General features: G+C 39.4%; 1 protein-coding gene across 4 annotated transcripts in view; it reads right to left on the reverse strand.

The window, feature by feature from the left end:
• The window catches only part of lrp1bb (low density lipoprotein receptor-related protein 1Bb), a 338,038-nt gene that overhangs the window by 12,933 nt on the left and 306,795 nt on the right, over window positions 1–18,310 (reverse strand). For all 4 annotated transcript variants that reach the window (XM_032567549.1, XM_032567548.1, XM_032567546.1 and 1 more), the window contains 4 exons: window positions 17,226–17,351; window positions 16,204–16,368; window positions 1,159–1,320; window positions 482–656 (listed from right to left, as the gene is read on the reverse strand). In XM_032567549.1, coding sequence (XP_032423440.1) covers window positions 482–656; window positions 1,159–1,320; window positions 16,204–16,368; window positions 17,226–17,351 — 628 coding nt within the window. The remainder of the gene's footprint in view (window positions 1–481; window positions 657–1,158; window positions 1,321–16,203; window positions 16,369–17,225; window positions 17,352–18,310) is intronic.

Below are 18,310 nucleotides of genomic sequence, written 5' to 3' on the forward strand. Positions count from 1 at the left end.
TCAATAACATGAATTCTATCAAATTTGGCAACCATTTATTGTGAAAATTAAAGTTATACAGTGAATTATACAGTGAAAGGGTAAATAAATTGGAAAGGGAGGTTGGTGTGAGGTTTGATTTAATTAACTTGCTTCTTTTGATGTTTTTTGTAAGCTTTAAGTCTGTTGCACCATTTTAGCTTGACATTTTGTTTTTGTTCTATTTTGTTATTGTGAAAAAATGGGGAAAAAATGGCAAGTTGCTAACCTGGCTTCTATTTCACTGACATTATTAGCAGCTAAAATTCTGCAGCAGGGTGTGTAGACTTGAAGTTGTTCTTTTTTTAATTTAATCAAATCAATTCAGAGAGCTTACAGTCTGTGGAGGCAGTGACTGTGATATGAATTGAGAAGATGCTCTGTTTCCCCATGAACGAACAAAAAATGTAAACCCCAAAGATTTCAGCAACAGAAATAATGGACGGGAGTACCAAACACTCACTTGCAAACCACGTCTAAGGTTTCCTCGTTAATAAGGCAGGGAGCCCCATGGCAGCGAAGACACTTGTCCACCTCACACTTGTTCCCTTCATACCTGGCGGGACACACACATTCCACATAGCCGCTGCTGGATAACGTACAGGCCTTTGAGTTCACACAGTAGTGATGGCAGATGTCTGTTTCATATTGAGAAGCACAGAAGGAAAGGTTAGTGTATAAGCTGGTTAGATAAGAATTGTACAGGGCTTTAATGGGACTTAATTATCCACATCAAATGACATCTTAGCCACAGATGGAAACATATCTTCCCTTGGGCAAGCAGCAGTGAGAAAATACTAATGATGTGCAACTGGAATTGTTTTCCCCATTCCATTATGTCAATGCACTGCTAAAGAAAATCCATCACTGTGGAAATGAAATACCCAAAGGATGTGAGATGGAAGAACTCTAATTCTGTTTATCTGCAAATTGAAGCAAATGTAGTGTCTGTGGAAAGATAACTCTTTGGGCAATTGCTTTTGTTTAACACTAAATGTGTGCTAAAACTATATTTTTTTTCTGTGAGTTTCATCCCGGGTAGCTGAATACAGATTAATGCTTTGTGTGATTACAAGGGAATGTCAGTTATGTAAACCACAGGTTTCCAGAACAATCCACGAGTTGAGATGAAGAACTCACGGTAAAGACAGCGATCCCCGGTGTACTCTGCCATACAGCGACACACAGGCTGATTTCCCTGAGTGACGTCACATGTTCCCCCATTAAGACAATAATTGTCACAAATCCGCTTCTCACAGAAAGGCCCGGAGTATCCAATAGGACAGCGGCATGTAGGCTTCCCTGTAAAAAACACAGTCAAAGTTGTACAGATCAACGCCAATTGTACACACAGTTATGATTCGGGTTGTTATAGTCCTCAATTTTACCTTTTTCTAAATGGGCTTGCAAAAACAGTCATACCCCTTTAACTATTTCACACCTACCATAAACATCTGTTTTGTGTTTTAATTGGGATTTTATATGACAGACAATGTATTTTTTCTTCCACAAACCAAATTACAATTGGAAACTTCATTTTCCCATCTGTAATCTGTTTGATTGTCCCTGCTGAAGAAAAGCACTCTGACACCATGATGCTTCCAGCGACTTGTTTCATGTGATGTGCAGTGTTACCATTTCACTCATAACATTATTCATGTACTAAAAAAAGTACAGCTCTGATATAGAGTGGTCTTTTTTTTCACGTTTGTTGAGTTCCCTGTGTGGTTTGTGGAAAACTGCAAATGGACTTCTTATGGCTTTCTGTTATTAGTGACTTCTTAACATTCTTTCATAAAAGTCAAATTTCTGCAGTGCATAAATCATAGTTGTCTAGTCAATAAATTCTTCACACAGAGATTTGGATCTATGAGGCTTCTCTAGAGTTAAACCTCCTCCATGGACTACGACTTTGCAATTTCCATCCAAGAGTTTTTAACCATTTGACAATTTTCCTAGGTATTTTGTGAAGAATCAAATACCTAGGAATACCTAACAAATATACACAACTCCTCACTGTGTATGATAAACACACCTCAAAAGTATTCATGTTGTCGGCAAATTCAAAAACCGGATAGTGGAAGTAGACTAGTTGCAGCAAAATATCAACACTGCTAGGTGAGCACATTTCTGCATATAACATGCCCACAAACTTCTCATCAATCACACAACAAATCACCCAGAGCTCTGTGCAAAATAGTTTGGGGGTTGAGAAAGGGAGGAGAAAGCCTCTCTACAAACTAGATAACACAATATTTAGTCGTGCAATTACATCAATGAGAGGCAATTTCAATGCTTTGGATGAAGCATGGAAGAGGCTTTACCATGGAACTTTTGCAAAGAAACACCACAGCTGTTTTTATGGAGCCAATTGTGTTAATAACAATTGTGCCATCTCTAACTAAAATATTTTGCATGGGAGTTTATTTTCATAACATTCAAGTCTGGGGCAAAATTGAAAGCAAAGAAGTCATGTAAAAGTTATTCAACGAACTGCCTTTTGGTCTGTTCCGGTTAATATTTATGTGAATCTCGAGGCATCCACTGATTGGCAGCTATGGTACCAAGAGGACGTATGCTGTTTGACACGTCGTAGAGACCGATCCAATTTTTAATTCAGCCAGAAACAGCATGCATATAATTGCTCCAATGACTTCACATTCTGGCCACAGATTTATTCCTTGTCAGATATGGCTGGCATATTTCCAACAGGGAGGTGATTCTGGAGGCCTCCTAATCATGTCTCCAGATGATTTTTAGATTCCACATTCAGAGCCCAGATCATTTTGACTACATTTTGGTAATCCTAAAAAGTTTCACCTAAAACTCAGATAATTTTGTATCTGGGTCATTAATTTATATGTATGATTATCTAAATGACTGACGGGTATGCCTTAGTGGATATTCAGGTATGAGCCAATTAGAGTAAAGCAATGTGTATCTGAAAATGACTCAACAGAGGAGTAAGAATTTTTTATAATGAGCAGCAGGAGTTACATTAACATATGTAATAAAGGTGCCAATGATACAGTTAAATATGTTATGTTAGATTAAAAAGTCAGCATTTTAAAATATCCAATCTTGATCATTATGGTGAATCTAAATTACCTGTCAAAGATCTGAATGTTCCTGGTTGGCTGAAAACAGAAATAATTGAATATATTGAGTAACTATTAAATGAAGTCCACATTTGTAGTTTAGTCTTGGGAAAAATAGAATTTATCTGTGAAAGAATCAGAGTTTCTGATAGAGAACATTTGTGAAGATTAGTAGCTATGTTACAGCCCCCCCCCCTTTTTTGTGAGGAGGGGAGTAACACGACAGCCACAATCACTTGACAGAGTCCAGGTGAATGTTGTAAAAAAAAGGGATTTATTGATGGCGAAAATCCCGGAAGGCTCACACAAACTGTGGGGGAGAAAGGGGTGGTTAGGGGGGTGCCAAATCATAGAAAATAATAAAACAAAACAGGGCCTAACTACCGTCTGAGCTAGAGAAACAAAAGAAAACAAAAACCCTGCTTATTTTATCTAACAAAAGTTTCCATCAAAACTTTACATGGGTGGCACCCACCTCCTTACCTAGTGTATCTAACAGAAAAAACACCTACGTGATGAAATGTACAGGGTACCCCAAACTTACCTCGCCCTCTAACTCCCACCACAAACCTTCACACAAAGAGCAACAAGACATGCGTCAGGTAACAAAGCCAGCCGGGCGCTCTCTCCAGCTGGGCTGCTTAAATAAGGCCTCCCTGCATGCTGATTGGCCCATAGTTGAAGAGGATCAATCAGAGGAGATTGACACCAGCTTTCCCTAGTACCTGTAAAGAAACAAAGGGGGAGGGGAAAAAGAAACAAACAGCCTGCCAGGCATGTAACACCCCCACCCTTATAAGTCCAAACATAAATGTTTGGAATACTCAAGGTAAGAGAAAACAAGCTCAAAAAGCACGTGACAAAGCATCTGCCAATACATTCTCAGACCCCTTTTTATGGCAGATCTTCAGGTTGTACTCCTGAATGATCAAAGCCCACCGCATGAGTCTTTGATTTTGATTGTACATCCTGGAAAGAAAGACAAGGGGGTTATGGTCCGTGAAGACAGTGATCGGTTCCACACTCAAGCCAAGGTAAGCTTCAAAATGCTGTAATGCCAAAAGTAGTGCAAGCGCTTCCTTCTCAATGGTAGAATATCTACCTTGATGAAGATTAAACTTCCTTGAGAAGTAGCTTACAGGATGTTCTATGCCGTCTTTATCATCCTGCAAAAGGACAGCTCCTACCCCAACAGCACTGGCATCTATGTCCAGTTTAAATGGCAAACTAAAATTTGGGGCGGAAAGAACAGGAGAACACGAGAGCAATCCTTTTAGATGTTCAAAAGCATGCTGACATTCATCAGACCAAGTAAAAGGTGTAGAAGGGCTGGTCAAAGTTGTTAAAGGAGCAGCTACCGTAGAAAAGTTTTTACAGAAGCGACGGTAGAATCCTGCCATCCCCAGGAATCGACGGAGCTCCCTCCTGCTCGAAGGAATAGGAAAGTCAGAAATCACTTTGACTTTCGCAACCACCGGACACACTTTTCCTCCCCCAACCTGTTGGCCCAGATAGACAATGGTACCTTTACCAAACTCGCACTTTGAAAGATTGAGCGTCAGCGAGGCAGCTGAAAGACGTTTGAAAACCTCAAGCAAAACAGAAAGATGGGTAGACCAGTCATTTGAATATATTACAATGTCATCTAGATATACCCGGCAGTTTGGCACATCTCCCAGTACTTTATTGACAAGCCTTTGAAATGTAGCCGGTGCGTTACATAGCCCAAAGGGCATCACTGTGTACTGAAGAAAACAGTCTGGTGTAACAAAAGCTGAGATATCCGAGGCCTGCTTGGTTAGCGGTACTTGCCAATACCCTTTCAGCATGTCAAGTTTAGTGACATATTTTGCTGGTCCGATTTCATCAATACAGTCTTCAATGAGGGGCAACGGGTGTGCATCAAGGACGGTGACAGCATTCACCTTACGAAAGTCTGTGCAGAACCTTAGACTCCCATCAGCCTTCATGTCTAATAGACATGGAGAACTCCATGGGCTGCAACTCTGAATGGCGAGTCCATTATTAACAAGGTACTCTACTTCCTTTTTCATGATCTCCCTCTTTGTGGCATTGACACGGTATGCTCTCTGCTTTATAGGTGCAGGATTGAAAAGAACAATGTCGTGAGACACCACATTAGTCCTGGTAGGAACATCCCCAAACAGACATTGGAAGTCTGATATGAGTTTTGTGATGTCCTCCACTTGGTCACCTGCTAAATGTGACAAATAGTCAGGCAGTTTAGCCAGTATTTCACTATTACTAAGCCTTGCAACTTGTGGAGGATCTTTGCGTGTTACCATATCCTCCTCAGCTGACTTTGACACACAGGTTACATGGGAAATAGCTTCAACCCGATTCTGGGTTGGTTGGTTGGTCTCTCTTGAATGATATGGTTTTATCATATTGACATGACAGAGCCTGGTCTTGCGGCGGCGATCAGGAGTTTGAATAATGTAGTTTGTTTCACTAAGTTTCTTTTCTACCACATATGGTCCAGAGAACTTTGTTTCTAGAGAAGAGCCAGGGACAGGCAGCAAGATCAAAACCTTTTCACCAGGGTTGAACTCACGAGTGACTGCTTTCTGATCATAACGTTGTTTCATTTTGACCTGCTTTGAAGCCAAGGCTTTCTGCGCAAGTGCGCAAGCTGCCTGAAGGCGCCCTCTCATCTTTGAAACATACTCTGGAATACTTTTTACAGAGTGAGAGGGTGAGATTAGTTGGTCTTTAAGGACATTTAAAGGTCCCCTAACCTCATGTCCAAACACAAGTCCAGCGGGGCTACACCCTAAAGTGTCCTGCACTGTTCCACGCACGGCAAACAATAGAAATGGGATACCATCATCCCAGTCTTTCTCAGTATCCATACAGTATTTTCTCAGCATCGCTTTTAATGTCTGGTGAAACCTTTCAAGTGCACCTTGGCTTTCAGGGTGGTAAGAGCTTGAGGTGACATGCTCTACACCCAACTGTTTTAGTGCCTGGGCAAAGGTTCTAGACTTAAAGTTTGTGCCCTGGTCCGTTTGGACAACTTTGGGAAGACCAAACACTGAGAAAAACTTTACCAGAGCTTTGGTAATCATGGGAGCTGTGATCCTCCGCAGGGGCACGGCCTCAGGAAACCTGGTGGAAGCACACATTATAGTCAAGATGAACTGGTTTCCATTTCTAGACTTTGGCAAAGGCCCCACACAATCTACAATTACCCTTCCAAATGGATCATCCACAACTAGAATTGGGGACAAAGGAGCAGGAGGTATAACCTGGTTTGGCTTGCCTGCAACTTGGCAAACATGGCAAGTACGACAATAAAGCGAAACATCAGATTTGAGACCTGGCCAAAAGAAGTGTTTGAGAACTTTGTTATAAGTTTTATTTATACCCAGATGCCCCGACAGTGGGTGATCGTGTGCTAATGCAAGCACCTGCATGCGGTACCTTGTTGGCACAACCACCTGATATATGGTACTCCAGTCTTCCAAGTTTTCACCAGCCCAGCGTCGCAACAGGAGACCATCATCAACCATATATGCCACCTTCTTCCCCTGGGCTTCCTCCTGGGTAAGAACAGAAGAATGACATTTCAACAAAGTCATGTCCTGCTTCTGAGCAGCGATGAATTCCTCCCTGGAAGCTGGTAATTCCATCATCTCCGGACCTGGAAGAGGAAATGCATTTTTAGATTTGTTGAGTTCCGTCTCTGATCCGGCCGATTGAGTCTGCTCTGTAGCAAGAAAAGAGTCAGACAAATCAAGACTGTATTTCTTGGACTGGGCCCGCGTAACCACACAAGCAGGAAAAATGTCAGGCATTGGTTCAAAGACCACACTTGTATCAGGTGTGTCCAACACCTCAGGCACAGGCAATACCTTTCCACCTGCCAAGTCATTTCCTAGAATGAGATCAATCCCCTTTATGGGCAAGGTGGGAAGAACAGCAACCCTGCAAAAACCACTCACAAGAGATGAGTCAAGGTGGATATTATGCAGTGGTGCAGATACAAAGGTCATTCCAATACCTTGAACAACCACTCTGGACTGACAAGATGACATGATAGATAAGGACAAAATACCCTCCCTAATAATTGTCTGGGAACCACCTGTGTCCCTCAGGATTTTGACTTGTCGGCCATCTTTTGGATCCCCTGTTAAAGAAACAAGACCCTGGGTAATAAAAGGTATGAAACAGGGATCTAGTTCATTCTCATTTTTAGCAGTTTGGTTGCTGGAGTGCGACACATTTTTAAGCAACCCAACACCTTTTGTCTGTGTTGCCAAAGCCTTGCTCTTTAATGAAAGGCAGTCAGCAATGACATGGCCTTTTTTATGACAGTAAAAACACTCCCTTACCTCTCGTGGAGAAAGGGATTGCTGCTTAGCCTTAGCGTCTGACTGAGTGGGGTCAGGTTTTTGTTGACGAATGTTCAAAACTTTATCTGCACGAGGTACAGACACAAATACATTCTTGTGGGTCAACATGAACTCATCAGCAACAATGGCTGCTTTAGACAAAGAGGCCACCTTTTGCTCATTCAAGAAAACCACCAGTCTCTCCGGCAATGTGTTCTTGAAGTCTTCCAACAGAATTAGTTGGCGGAGGGATTCAAAGTCACTTTTAACCTCACTTGCAGCACACCATTTATCAAAAAGTAGTCCCTTCTCACGTGCAAACTCCACATAGGTCTGGCCACTAGACCTCTTATGGTTCCTGAATTTTTGCCTGTAAGCTTCAGGTACAAGTTCATAAGCACGTAGGATTGACTTTTTCAGTACCTCATACTTCATGCCCTCCTCAGCTGACAGTGACGAAACAACCTCCTGCGCTTTACCTATGAGCTTGCACTGCAATAGAACAGCCCACACCTCCTTTGGCCACTCCAGTGCCACAGCAATCCTCTCAAATGCATTGAAGTAAGAGTCCACTTCTGACTCCCTAAACACAGGCACCAAAGTAATATTCTTGCTGACATCAAACTTGTTTTTGTCCGACACCACCTGTGGAGAATCAGAGTACACAGATGAACGAGGAGGCGCGTTGCCACGTGAAAGTCTCAGAGCTTCTACCTCCAGCTGTTTAAGCTTAATCTCTTTTTCAGCTTCAATTTCCAACTTGCGCATTTCAAGTTTGAAATCAAACTCAGCTTTTCTTACCAACTCCCTCTCCTGTGCCTCCAGCTGTAGGCGAGCCAGCCGAACCTTGAGTCTGACATTACCACTGGAGCCACTGAGCTCTGGTGACACTGGATCGAACCGTGGTAAAGTCGCAGGGGGCGCCTGTGGCTCTGCCGACCCCCTTGATGGCGTTGCCATTACAGCAACACCTTCATCTTTTGAAGGAGGGAGTTCTAAATCAACAGAAGGAACATCACAAACATCTACATCCATTTTACTTGGGTCCACCAGGACTTTAATCTCAACCAATTTTTGAACAACAATGTTCTTAATTTCAGCTTTTGAAAAGTGTTTTTTTACTGAAATATCAAAATGCTCAGCCAGACATAACAAGTCGTCCTTACGACACAATTCCAGCTGTACATGGCTAGGAGCCTGTACAAAATCCTCTAAGCTGAAGCTCATTACTAAACAGACACAAGGATCTCTCAAAGGATTATGGACGTCTACAGCTCAGGGAAAAGAGATATCCCGGACGAGCCCCCACTTGTTACAGCCCCCCCCCCTTTTTTGTGAGGAGGGGAGTAACACGACAGCCACAATCACTTGACAGAGTCCAGGTGAATGTTGTAAAAAAAAGGGATTTATTGATGGCGAAAATCCCGGAAGGCTCACACAAACTGTGGGGGAGAAAGGGGCGGTTAGGGGGGTGCCAAATCATAGAAAATAATAAAACAAAACAGGGCCTAACTACCGTCTGAGCTAGAGAAACAAAAGAAAACAAAAACCCTGCTTATTTTATCTAACAAAAGTTTCCATCAAAACTTTACATGGGTGGCACCCACCTCCTTACCTAGTGTATCTAACAGAAAAAACACCTACGTGATGAAATGTACAGGGTACCCCAAACTTACCTCGCCCTCTAACTCCCACCACAAACCTTCACACAAAGAGCAACAAGACATGCGTCAGGTAACAAAGCCAGCCGGGCGCTCTCTCCAGCTGGGCTGCTTAAATAAGGCCTCCCTGCATGCTGATTGGCCCATAGTTGAAGAGGATCAATCAGAGGAGATTGACACCAGCTTTCCCTAGTACCTGTAAAGAAACAAAGGGGGAGGGGAAAAAGAAACAAACAGCCTGCCAGGCATGTAACAAGCTATCATAAAGACTAAGGAACATACCAGGCAGGTCAGGGAAAACGCTGTGGAGAAGATTTAAACAGGGCTAGGTTACAGGATAACATAAAAAGCTTTGAACATCTCACAGAGCTCTATTCCATTCATCATTAGAAAATAGGAATAATGACACAATGGGAAACTCACCAAACCATGACTGTGCACCCGAACTGACAGACCAGGCAATGGGAGCATTATTCATAGAAGAAGTTAAGAAGCCCATTGTAACTCTGGACTAGCTGCAGCTATCCACAGCTAAGAGAGGACACTTAGTCTTACATTACAAATCTGGGCTTTATGGAAGAGTCACAGAAAGAAGCTATGAGAAGTTCTGTTTAAATTAAGTCTAGAGTATGAGGGCTCAAAACAAATGATATCAAAAAAAGCCCTTTGTCTTCCAAGAAAAAATCCATTCTTGGAGAAAAACTAACACATCACATCATCTTCATGGTGATACAAGTTTGTGGCAGCATCATGCTGTTGAGAGGATTTTTCTCAGAAGGAAGAAAAATCCAGGTAATGGTAAGAAGAATGGAGATCAATACAGGACAATCTTTGACAAAAAGATGTAGAGTGAGGTTTATTTTTCCAGCAGGACAATGACTGCAAACGTAAAGCCAGAACTGCAAGAGAATAGTTTAGAATTAGATTTAAGAAAGTAGTATCGCTTCTCTCATTGCTGAGTTCCCTAAGATATCCACTGAGTAACTTCAATGAATAAATAAAACCTGTTTGCTTTAACTAAAATTGCACGAGACACAGACACACCAACAGTTTATGTTAAAGTGAGTTGAAGTTTGTACACTAGCTTTGTTGTTCTAATGTTGTTTTCTACCTACTGAGCATTTTGTGCCATTTGTAAAATAAAAAGATAAAGCAAAAACTATGCATTGTCATTAGAAATACCTTACATTGTTCTAACAATACCTGCTCTAATAATTAGTTTCAAAAGTTGATTGAAAAAAATATACATGGAAAAGTGTTTCGTCTACTTGAATTTATTTTATTTTTTCCATTTTAGTCTTTAAAACATCACATAGCTGTATTGTTGCCTGTCTCATAACATCATTTGTAATTATTAAGTAAAATGTTATTAAGAGTTGCTCAGCACTTATGTAGTCTTTTTACAAAATAAAATTTCTTATGTGGTTTCTTTTTACTTTTACTTGAGCAAAAATATGTTGAAGTAGTGCTACTTTTACTTAAGTAAGATTTTTGGGGTGTTCTATTTCCATCTTGATATTAGAATAATTTTTCTATTCAGAATATTGTCCAGGAAGTAAAGAAGTGGCTACAAGATAAATGGCTCTGTCTCAAACATTTCAAAAGCCATTATTCTAGCTAAATAAATGTGGATTGTGAAGTGGTGCTACTGGTGTAGCATGACAGAAATGGAGGCTTGTATAAATAACAACGTGGTAGTCCACAATGCAAGAAGTTGTCAAGTACTACCTGTTGATGATTGTCCATTGTTGAATGGAGGAGCTGGCTTTGTGAAAGTTGAAAGTATGAAAGACTGCATGTAGAGCTAACATGCAGCCTTCTTACATTACTAAATAGAAAGGCACTTATATAGAGGCATGTACACAAATGAATATATGAACCTATTTGAACAATGATGTAATATATGGGAGAAACTTATCTGATATACTATATATATGTATATACACATTTCTACACCCTGTACCTATACACCATATACACCCTGTGTACTGCAAAGTTGTGTCAACCAACACAATTAAACAACATCCAGAGCCTCAAGGAACCCGAGGCACGTCTCATCCACCCACTGGGTCTTGCCATGCAGGACCATGGTGACCTCAGCACCAGAGATTGGAGAGGCTGACTCAAAGTCCCTAGCCCACACTTTCTCACTGGAAGGCAAGTTTGCGATGATCTTAAAGTACTCTGTCCACTGACCCACAATATCCCGAGTTAAGGCCAGCAGCACATCATTCTAAACAGTGTTGGTGTTTAGGATGGTGTGGTTGATTGATTGATTGATTGCACTGTTTCCTCCTTCTGAGTTACCAGAAGGCAGACCAGAAAAACTAATTCAAACCAAGTTGGACCCAAATGAAAACGTAATTATCCACTTGTAAAATAATGGGTTTACTGTCATTTAGCACATTTTTTGGACAGCTTAGTTAAAACATCCAATACACCCTGACTTAATATTAAGCTTGGTCTGTGGAATCAAGAAATCTCTTAAACAGAACCCTTCTGACAAACTAAAGTAGGATAAAATAGCTCAAAACATATTATGCAATAATCCCATCCTGACAAATCCCATTTGTCTGTAAAATGTGTTACAATGCAATTTTTTAAAAAGTTTTATTGGCTCTGGTGGCCTTTATTTGATAGTGAACTGACAGGAAAGTGGGTAATGAGAAAAGGGGGAAGACATGCGGCAAAGATTGCGAGGCCGGGAATTGAACCTGAGACGGCCAAGTCGAGGATTAAGGTCTCCTTATGTGGGTCGTGTTTAACCCCTGCGCCACCACAGCACTCCGATACAATGCCATTTCTAAGGCTTTTGTGTGAACCAGAAGGATTATTAGCAATGAAGACATATTCCAGGATATTTCAGCCAAACAAATTTACTCCAAGTGCTATTACGATTTATCCAGGAGGTCACAAAAGAACCCACAACAATATCTAAGACATCACATACATCATTTAAAGTCATTGTTCATCATACAACGAAAAGATACTGTGTAAAAATGGTATCCCTGATAAGGTTTCTAAGGTGTGAAAACTACTGCTGATGTTAGCCAAAAACAAAAACATGAGCTTGAGTACTATTTTTGGGAGTGAAAGTCCAGATTTCAATCTGATTGAGATGCTGTAGTATGAACTTAAAATAGCAGGTCATCTTTATCCAGCAAAGAGAAGTGGATCAAAATTCATCCACATAGATAGAAACTATTCATTGCCAGATATTGTAAACACTAGTTGGCAGTTGTTACCACCTAGGGTGGCTGAAACAGTTATTAGATTTAGGGGACAATTAATTTTTAAGATAGGAATCGGAATAGTTTGGATAGTGTTTACCACTCTTAATAGATTAAATAATCATCTAAAATGTGTTTTATGTTTGCTCAGGGTATCTTTGACTGATGCTAAAATTTGATTAAAAAACTGAAATATTTACTTGTAACAAAAAAATAAAAACAAAAGAAGAAGAAACTACAAGGGAGCAATTACTTTTTCACAGCAATGTGTTGTTCTTTGGTAGGTTGCCTCAGACTACAGATAAAGAATATAAAGCCTGCAGGGCTTTTTTTTTTTACTAAAAAAAGCAAAAATGAGAACGAATAAGGCAAGCCAGATATCAGTATAAGATGATGAATTTGTTGCAAATAGTCACATCTGCTGCGGCTCCATGCGTGAACTTGTTAATTTATTCTGGTGAAATAGATTTTGGCTTTGCAAGCGCAGAATTTGCTCTTAGTCACTTCCTGCACATGTGGCTGATCCCCCAAAGACCCACAAACAGAACCTCCAGAGACCCTAATTTTCTCTCTTCTTGGCCAGACTCCCTGGAGTGCGGATCAGCCCCGCAGAGTAATATCTTTGCAGCAAAGGCAAAAAAGCAACCAGTTCTTCCAGGAGCAGGCTTCAATCAAACATTACCCAGCTAAGACCTTTGAGATATGGACACACGGAGATAGGACTGAGAGCCCTTGTACTACACCCCTTACATCCAGATTATGGTTCTGGTTTTCTTCATCAGCATCTACAAGTAAATTCAGCTCAGGTAATTCAAGTCAGTGTATTTATAATTTATACCAAATGATCCAGTTTATAGAAATACACTAGTTTTCCTATAAATAGAGTCAAAGTAAATTGCAATGGAATAAACTAATGACAACACCTTTCTTCTATCAAATACAATGTATAAAATTGATGTTCCATTTTTCTTGTAAACTATATTTTATCCAATAAAAAGGGGGGAAATAAACTCAGTTCTGCAAATTTCTGCAAAAATAAATAAAAACAATATTCTACTATCCCAGATTCAATTGATTTTACTTGGCCTCATGTCAAATCCAGTTACCTGAACACATCCCCAAGCAGCATTTGCCTTTCCTTTACACTACCCTGGGAATAATGGGTGGAAAAGGAGGCATTGAATAGGAAATGATATACAAGCAAAAAGCCTTTCACTTTGGATCATTGTCACAGTTCTCGAGACTATAAGGACTGCAGGCAACAGACTGCTCTCATGTCAAATCCAGTTACCTGAACACATTCCCAAGCAGCACTGCAAAAATAAATAAAAACAATATTCTACTATCTCAGATTGAAGCACTGCTTCAGTCTGTGCTGAACTTGAATCAGACAGGGCATATGGTAGCTCTGCATACCATATGCAGATACCTAATAGGTGAGCTGGTGATACGCATCCAAAAATCAGAAGCCACAAAAATTTCTGTGGCGTAAAAAGACCCAGAGGCAAACCACGCTAACAAGAGAGGTACAAAGGTAGATGGAAATCTGTTGCTATTAAAAACTGAAACAAACTTTTTGTACTGAGTTTCAAAAAAAGAAGCGTGAATAAAAGCTGCAAGATTAATTTAGTTGGCTATAACCTCTGCTTTGATTTCAATTTAATGTATGCATCTTTTCCTCTTTGAAAACTTCTCAAAGCATAAATACCTTGCTTGCCCCATTGATGCTGTAAAATAAACAAAAAAGAAAGAAAGAAAAAGAGAAAACTTAAAGCATCCTTGCTGCCAAAGCTAAAATTTCTATGCTTATACACAAAATAAATCAAAGACATGGGAGTTAAAATTCAATGTCACCTTGTGTGTTTATAGATAAATCTGTAGATATTCCAGCCTCTAATTGATGCCAAGCTCACTTCTGGTCCATTTTAATCACTAAAGCTGGAGATTTAGGGATATCTATTTTACTTTAATCTCTCTTCCTCTTTTCATGTTTGGTCACTCTTTCCAGTTAACATTTCTCAGCCTCAGCTCAGTGCAGACAAAAATCACTAAACATTTAAAGGACTGGTGTTGCAATATTTATTTTCCTCACAGCTGTCTTTTCATGATCAGAAATCCATTTTAACTAGGAGTGCAGCATTTTCATTTAAAGGTGAAAGAAAGCCGTGCACGATAATGTGAGATGAAAGGTGATGAATGGTATGCCATTTTGATAGTCAAACTCAGTGTTGTTCAAAGAGATGAAGGCATTAATCCAGCTCTTCTAAGGTTATCTTTTTTAAGTCAACACATTCTTCAAAAACGGAAGATTAATAAAATCTCAAAAACATTTGCTTACTTTATTTTTTGTAAGGATTAAAAGAAAAATAAACTCTTTACTAAACATATTCAGAACATTAAAATAAAATGCTGTAAAGGCTACTACTCATTTATGTTCAAACAACTGCCAAGGCTTCAAATTACATTTGCTGGTTGTCATTCAGCCATTACATACCTCCATTTAATGAATTCTAGCAGTCTTAATAGCGCTGTTCACTGAAAGAACATAAATGTGGAAACATAATCCATATATTGTGAACTAAAGTCCTTCCATCATGTTTCTATGTTTCTTTTTTTAACAAATGAAGATTTTTAATTTTTCTGAAGAATGCAAAAGGAAAAATATACAAGTTTGTAAAGCAAGGTTAGATTCTTTCATTTAACTTTACATCATGATGCATTTTGACAACAAAAGATTTCCTTGTGCTTTTCATTAAATTGTTGGACAGACATGTTATTTTTCATCTTTCAGAATACTATAAAATAGACCTTTACTGGATAGAAAGTTGATCGCTTAGATTGTTGCAACTGCGAACCTGAAAACAAAATTGCTCACCTGGCTGGCAAAAAAAGCACAAATTTGGATTCAGAAGACGGCGGTTCCTCAGAAGACACATTTGTGTGACTGCTATTATTAAGTTTGCATGAAAAACTGGGTTGATAATGTTAAACCCCAAATACGTATTGCATATTTATGTTTTGTGCTTTAAGTGAATGACACCTTTCTATAGGTAGAGCAGATTGCGTCTCAATAAATATATTACTAATGGAATTGTTGACATAAAATCCACAAATATAAGAAAATAAAGAAAACCTGTCAATGATGAGGTGATGTGACATACAACATATATACAATTTAAAAAAAAAAAGAATAAAACCATCAGTTATCCTCAATTCTCACAACACAAGACTCCACTGCTGAAGTAAAGAACTAGTTGGAGCTCAGTTAAAGTTCCCAGCAAAAACATCTACATACATGTAGGTTTACATTAAAGCAGAGCTGGTCATAAGTTATTCTTCACTACTTTTTCATATATATTTCATAAAGTGAGCTTTGTTTATGTTTGAACCCTCACAAAATGCTTTTTTTGATATGTAAAGATATGGAATGATAACATTTTCATTAATAACACTATAAGAAAATAGTGTTATTAATGGGATATTCTGGCACTACAACAGTTTATATCCTTCTTTAATTGTAATACAGTTTCTTACTTCTTCCTACTCCTTTTTGAGCATGTTAAGATTACTGTGGTACAAATATATGTCTTTTGCATTCCTTGTTCTTGTGCATGATTTTATACTACTATCATGTTCAAAATAAAGTTTCATTTCATTTCACTGAAACCACTGTAAGACCATACAAAGCATTCAGAAATACTGTGCATGTTTCCATAAGTACCTAGCAGATAGTATGAACAGATAAATATGAATTAAGTTGCAAAATCTGCAACCCTGCAGAGATGAACGGGAATATTTGAATAGAAATCATGGCCCACCGCACATATTTTAACAGACTTACCCAGTGGTGAACCCATGCAGGTGCCTCCATTCAAGCAGTAGTCTGTGCAGTGGTTCACCTCGCAGCGCTCCCCAGAAAAGTCGGGCCAGCAGTAGCACCTCCAATCTCCTTTCTCATTGGCCAAGCAACGACCTCCATTCTCACAGGGGGGGCGGCAGAGTTCACCTACACAACATCAGAACTCCCTTTACTTCGGGTTCAGGGGTGTGCTGCAGTCACATCACATCAACCGGAGGGGTGTGCAGATAAAGTTTGAAAAGCTACTTTCACAGAGGTGTGAAGCCGAAGTAGAATCTCAGCAGGAGGGCGATTTGCTCAACCTAAGTGTTCACAATGCCTCATACAGAAGTGATATTACTGTCATAAAACTGCTGCTAAAATATAATTTGCTCATTTTACTGTGTTTAGTGGGAGGAAAAAAAAAACTTATAATATTTCACAAAGTCCCTTGCAATGCCTTTTTACATTTTGTTAAGCCACAAACTTAACTATTAGATAGGCATGTCACATATCTGGACTTCTTAAGAGTAGCATGAACGAAACAATTGTTAAAAGAAAGAAATGATACTCGTTTTCAGTTTGACCTCTAAGTGTACAGACAAAGCTACAATGAAATGGTTCAGAATAAAGCAAATTCAAGAGTTAGAAAGAGCCAGACTAAGTCCAGACCTAAATCCAATTCAAAACCTGTGGTAGCACAGGACATACATCCAATCCGACTGAGTTTGAGATTATTTTCAAAGAAATGGGCAGAAATGTCTGCTTTTAGATGGAGAGTTTGGAGGGGAATGAATATATGTGCATACCACACTTTTAAAATTTTGATTTACAAAAGCAAATAGAAAGAAAGGAAAACTATATTTTTTTAGTCCCTCTCCGTGTGTATGCATTATTTGTTGTTGGTCTAGCACGCAGAACATTTATGATCTATATTTGTGGTTGCAATATGTAGAAAAGATAAACAATGGTCATAATCTCTTATGCAAGGCAGAGGATTTTAGGATAATTATAGCCTACAGCACCTGAATTGTTGATGTCATTACAGGTGCCATTGACCAGAACTTTTCCCTCTGGACAGATACATCTGGCCCCGGTTGGGTTTGGCAGACACATGAAATCACAAGACATCCTCAAGCAAGGATTTGATGCTGTGGAGAAAAAAGACAAAAAATGTCCTTAAAAAAGAGCTAACAAGGTAATTTAGTTAGTTAGCAAGTAGAAATACTTGTTTGTTTGAGGAAAGTATGGCTCTTTTTTTTCTAAAATGAAGCAATTAATTCAAAGTGCTTTAATGTTTGGTTTGAAGAGTGGATTTTTTTCTTCAAGCAAGGAGAGGTGCTGGCTAGATTATGCATGCGTAGGACTTCACACTGAAACATCAACAACTTTGAAATGTGAAAACAATTTCCTTTCATCAGGATGATTTGTAGATTTTTCAAGTGCTCCTCTTAGTTCCACCTACAGCCCCCCAAAAAAAAAAAAAAAAAAAATGTATGTACTCCTTAAAGCACTCCTTAAAGATCCAGAATAAATTCCAGCAAAAGTTCAAAATGTATTCATTAAAGGTATGTGGTAAACACATTTGAAAGCTGAGGCAAGAGGAAAGGAATCAAACATGTCCAAACTACATTCATCATCCAGACAATGTTAAAAATCTCAAACCACTTTATATTCAGATCTTGACCTGAAATTGTGGCATCACATTTTCTCTCCTTCCAACAGCTACAACAACAATACAGTTAGCATACCATAAGTATGCTAACATCGAGGGCACAGAGCAATGATGAAAGAACTGTTTCCTATTTAAATTGTTGTTAGGAGGTTTTTGCTGAGGATATCAAGCCTTTACTTCACAGTTCAGTGCAACCTGAGTGCATCCTCTGCCCACAGACTTGCACATTTCGGACTACATGGCTGGCCTAATGAGTCTCTGGGGAATGAGGAGCTGCCCTGTAAAAAGAAAACTGACCAAGACTGAGCTCTCTTATGTTCTTCAACCATTAACACCAAAGATGTAACAAATACCAGGCACGGGTTTACCGCATGAAGTGAGAGGAAGGACAAGGCTGTATTGATTGGCTGCGTACCAATGTTTCAAGATTTTTTT

Source organism: Xiphophorus hellerii, chromosome 7, assembly GCF_003331165.1.
Source record: "Xiphophorus hellerii strain 12219 chromosome 7, Xiphophorus_hellerii-4.1, whole genome shotgun sequence".
Lineage (NCBI taxonomy): Eukaryota > Metazoa > Chordata > Actinopteri > Cyprinodontiformes > Poeciliidae > Xiphophorus > Xiphophorus hellerii.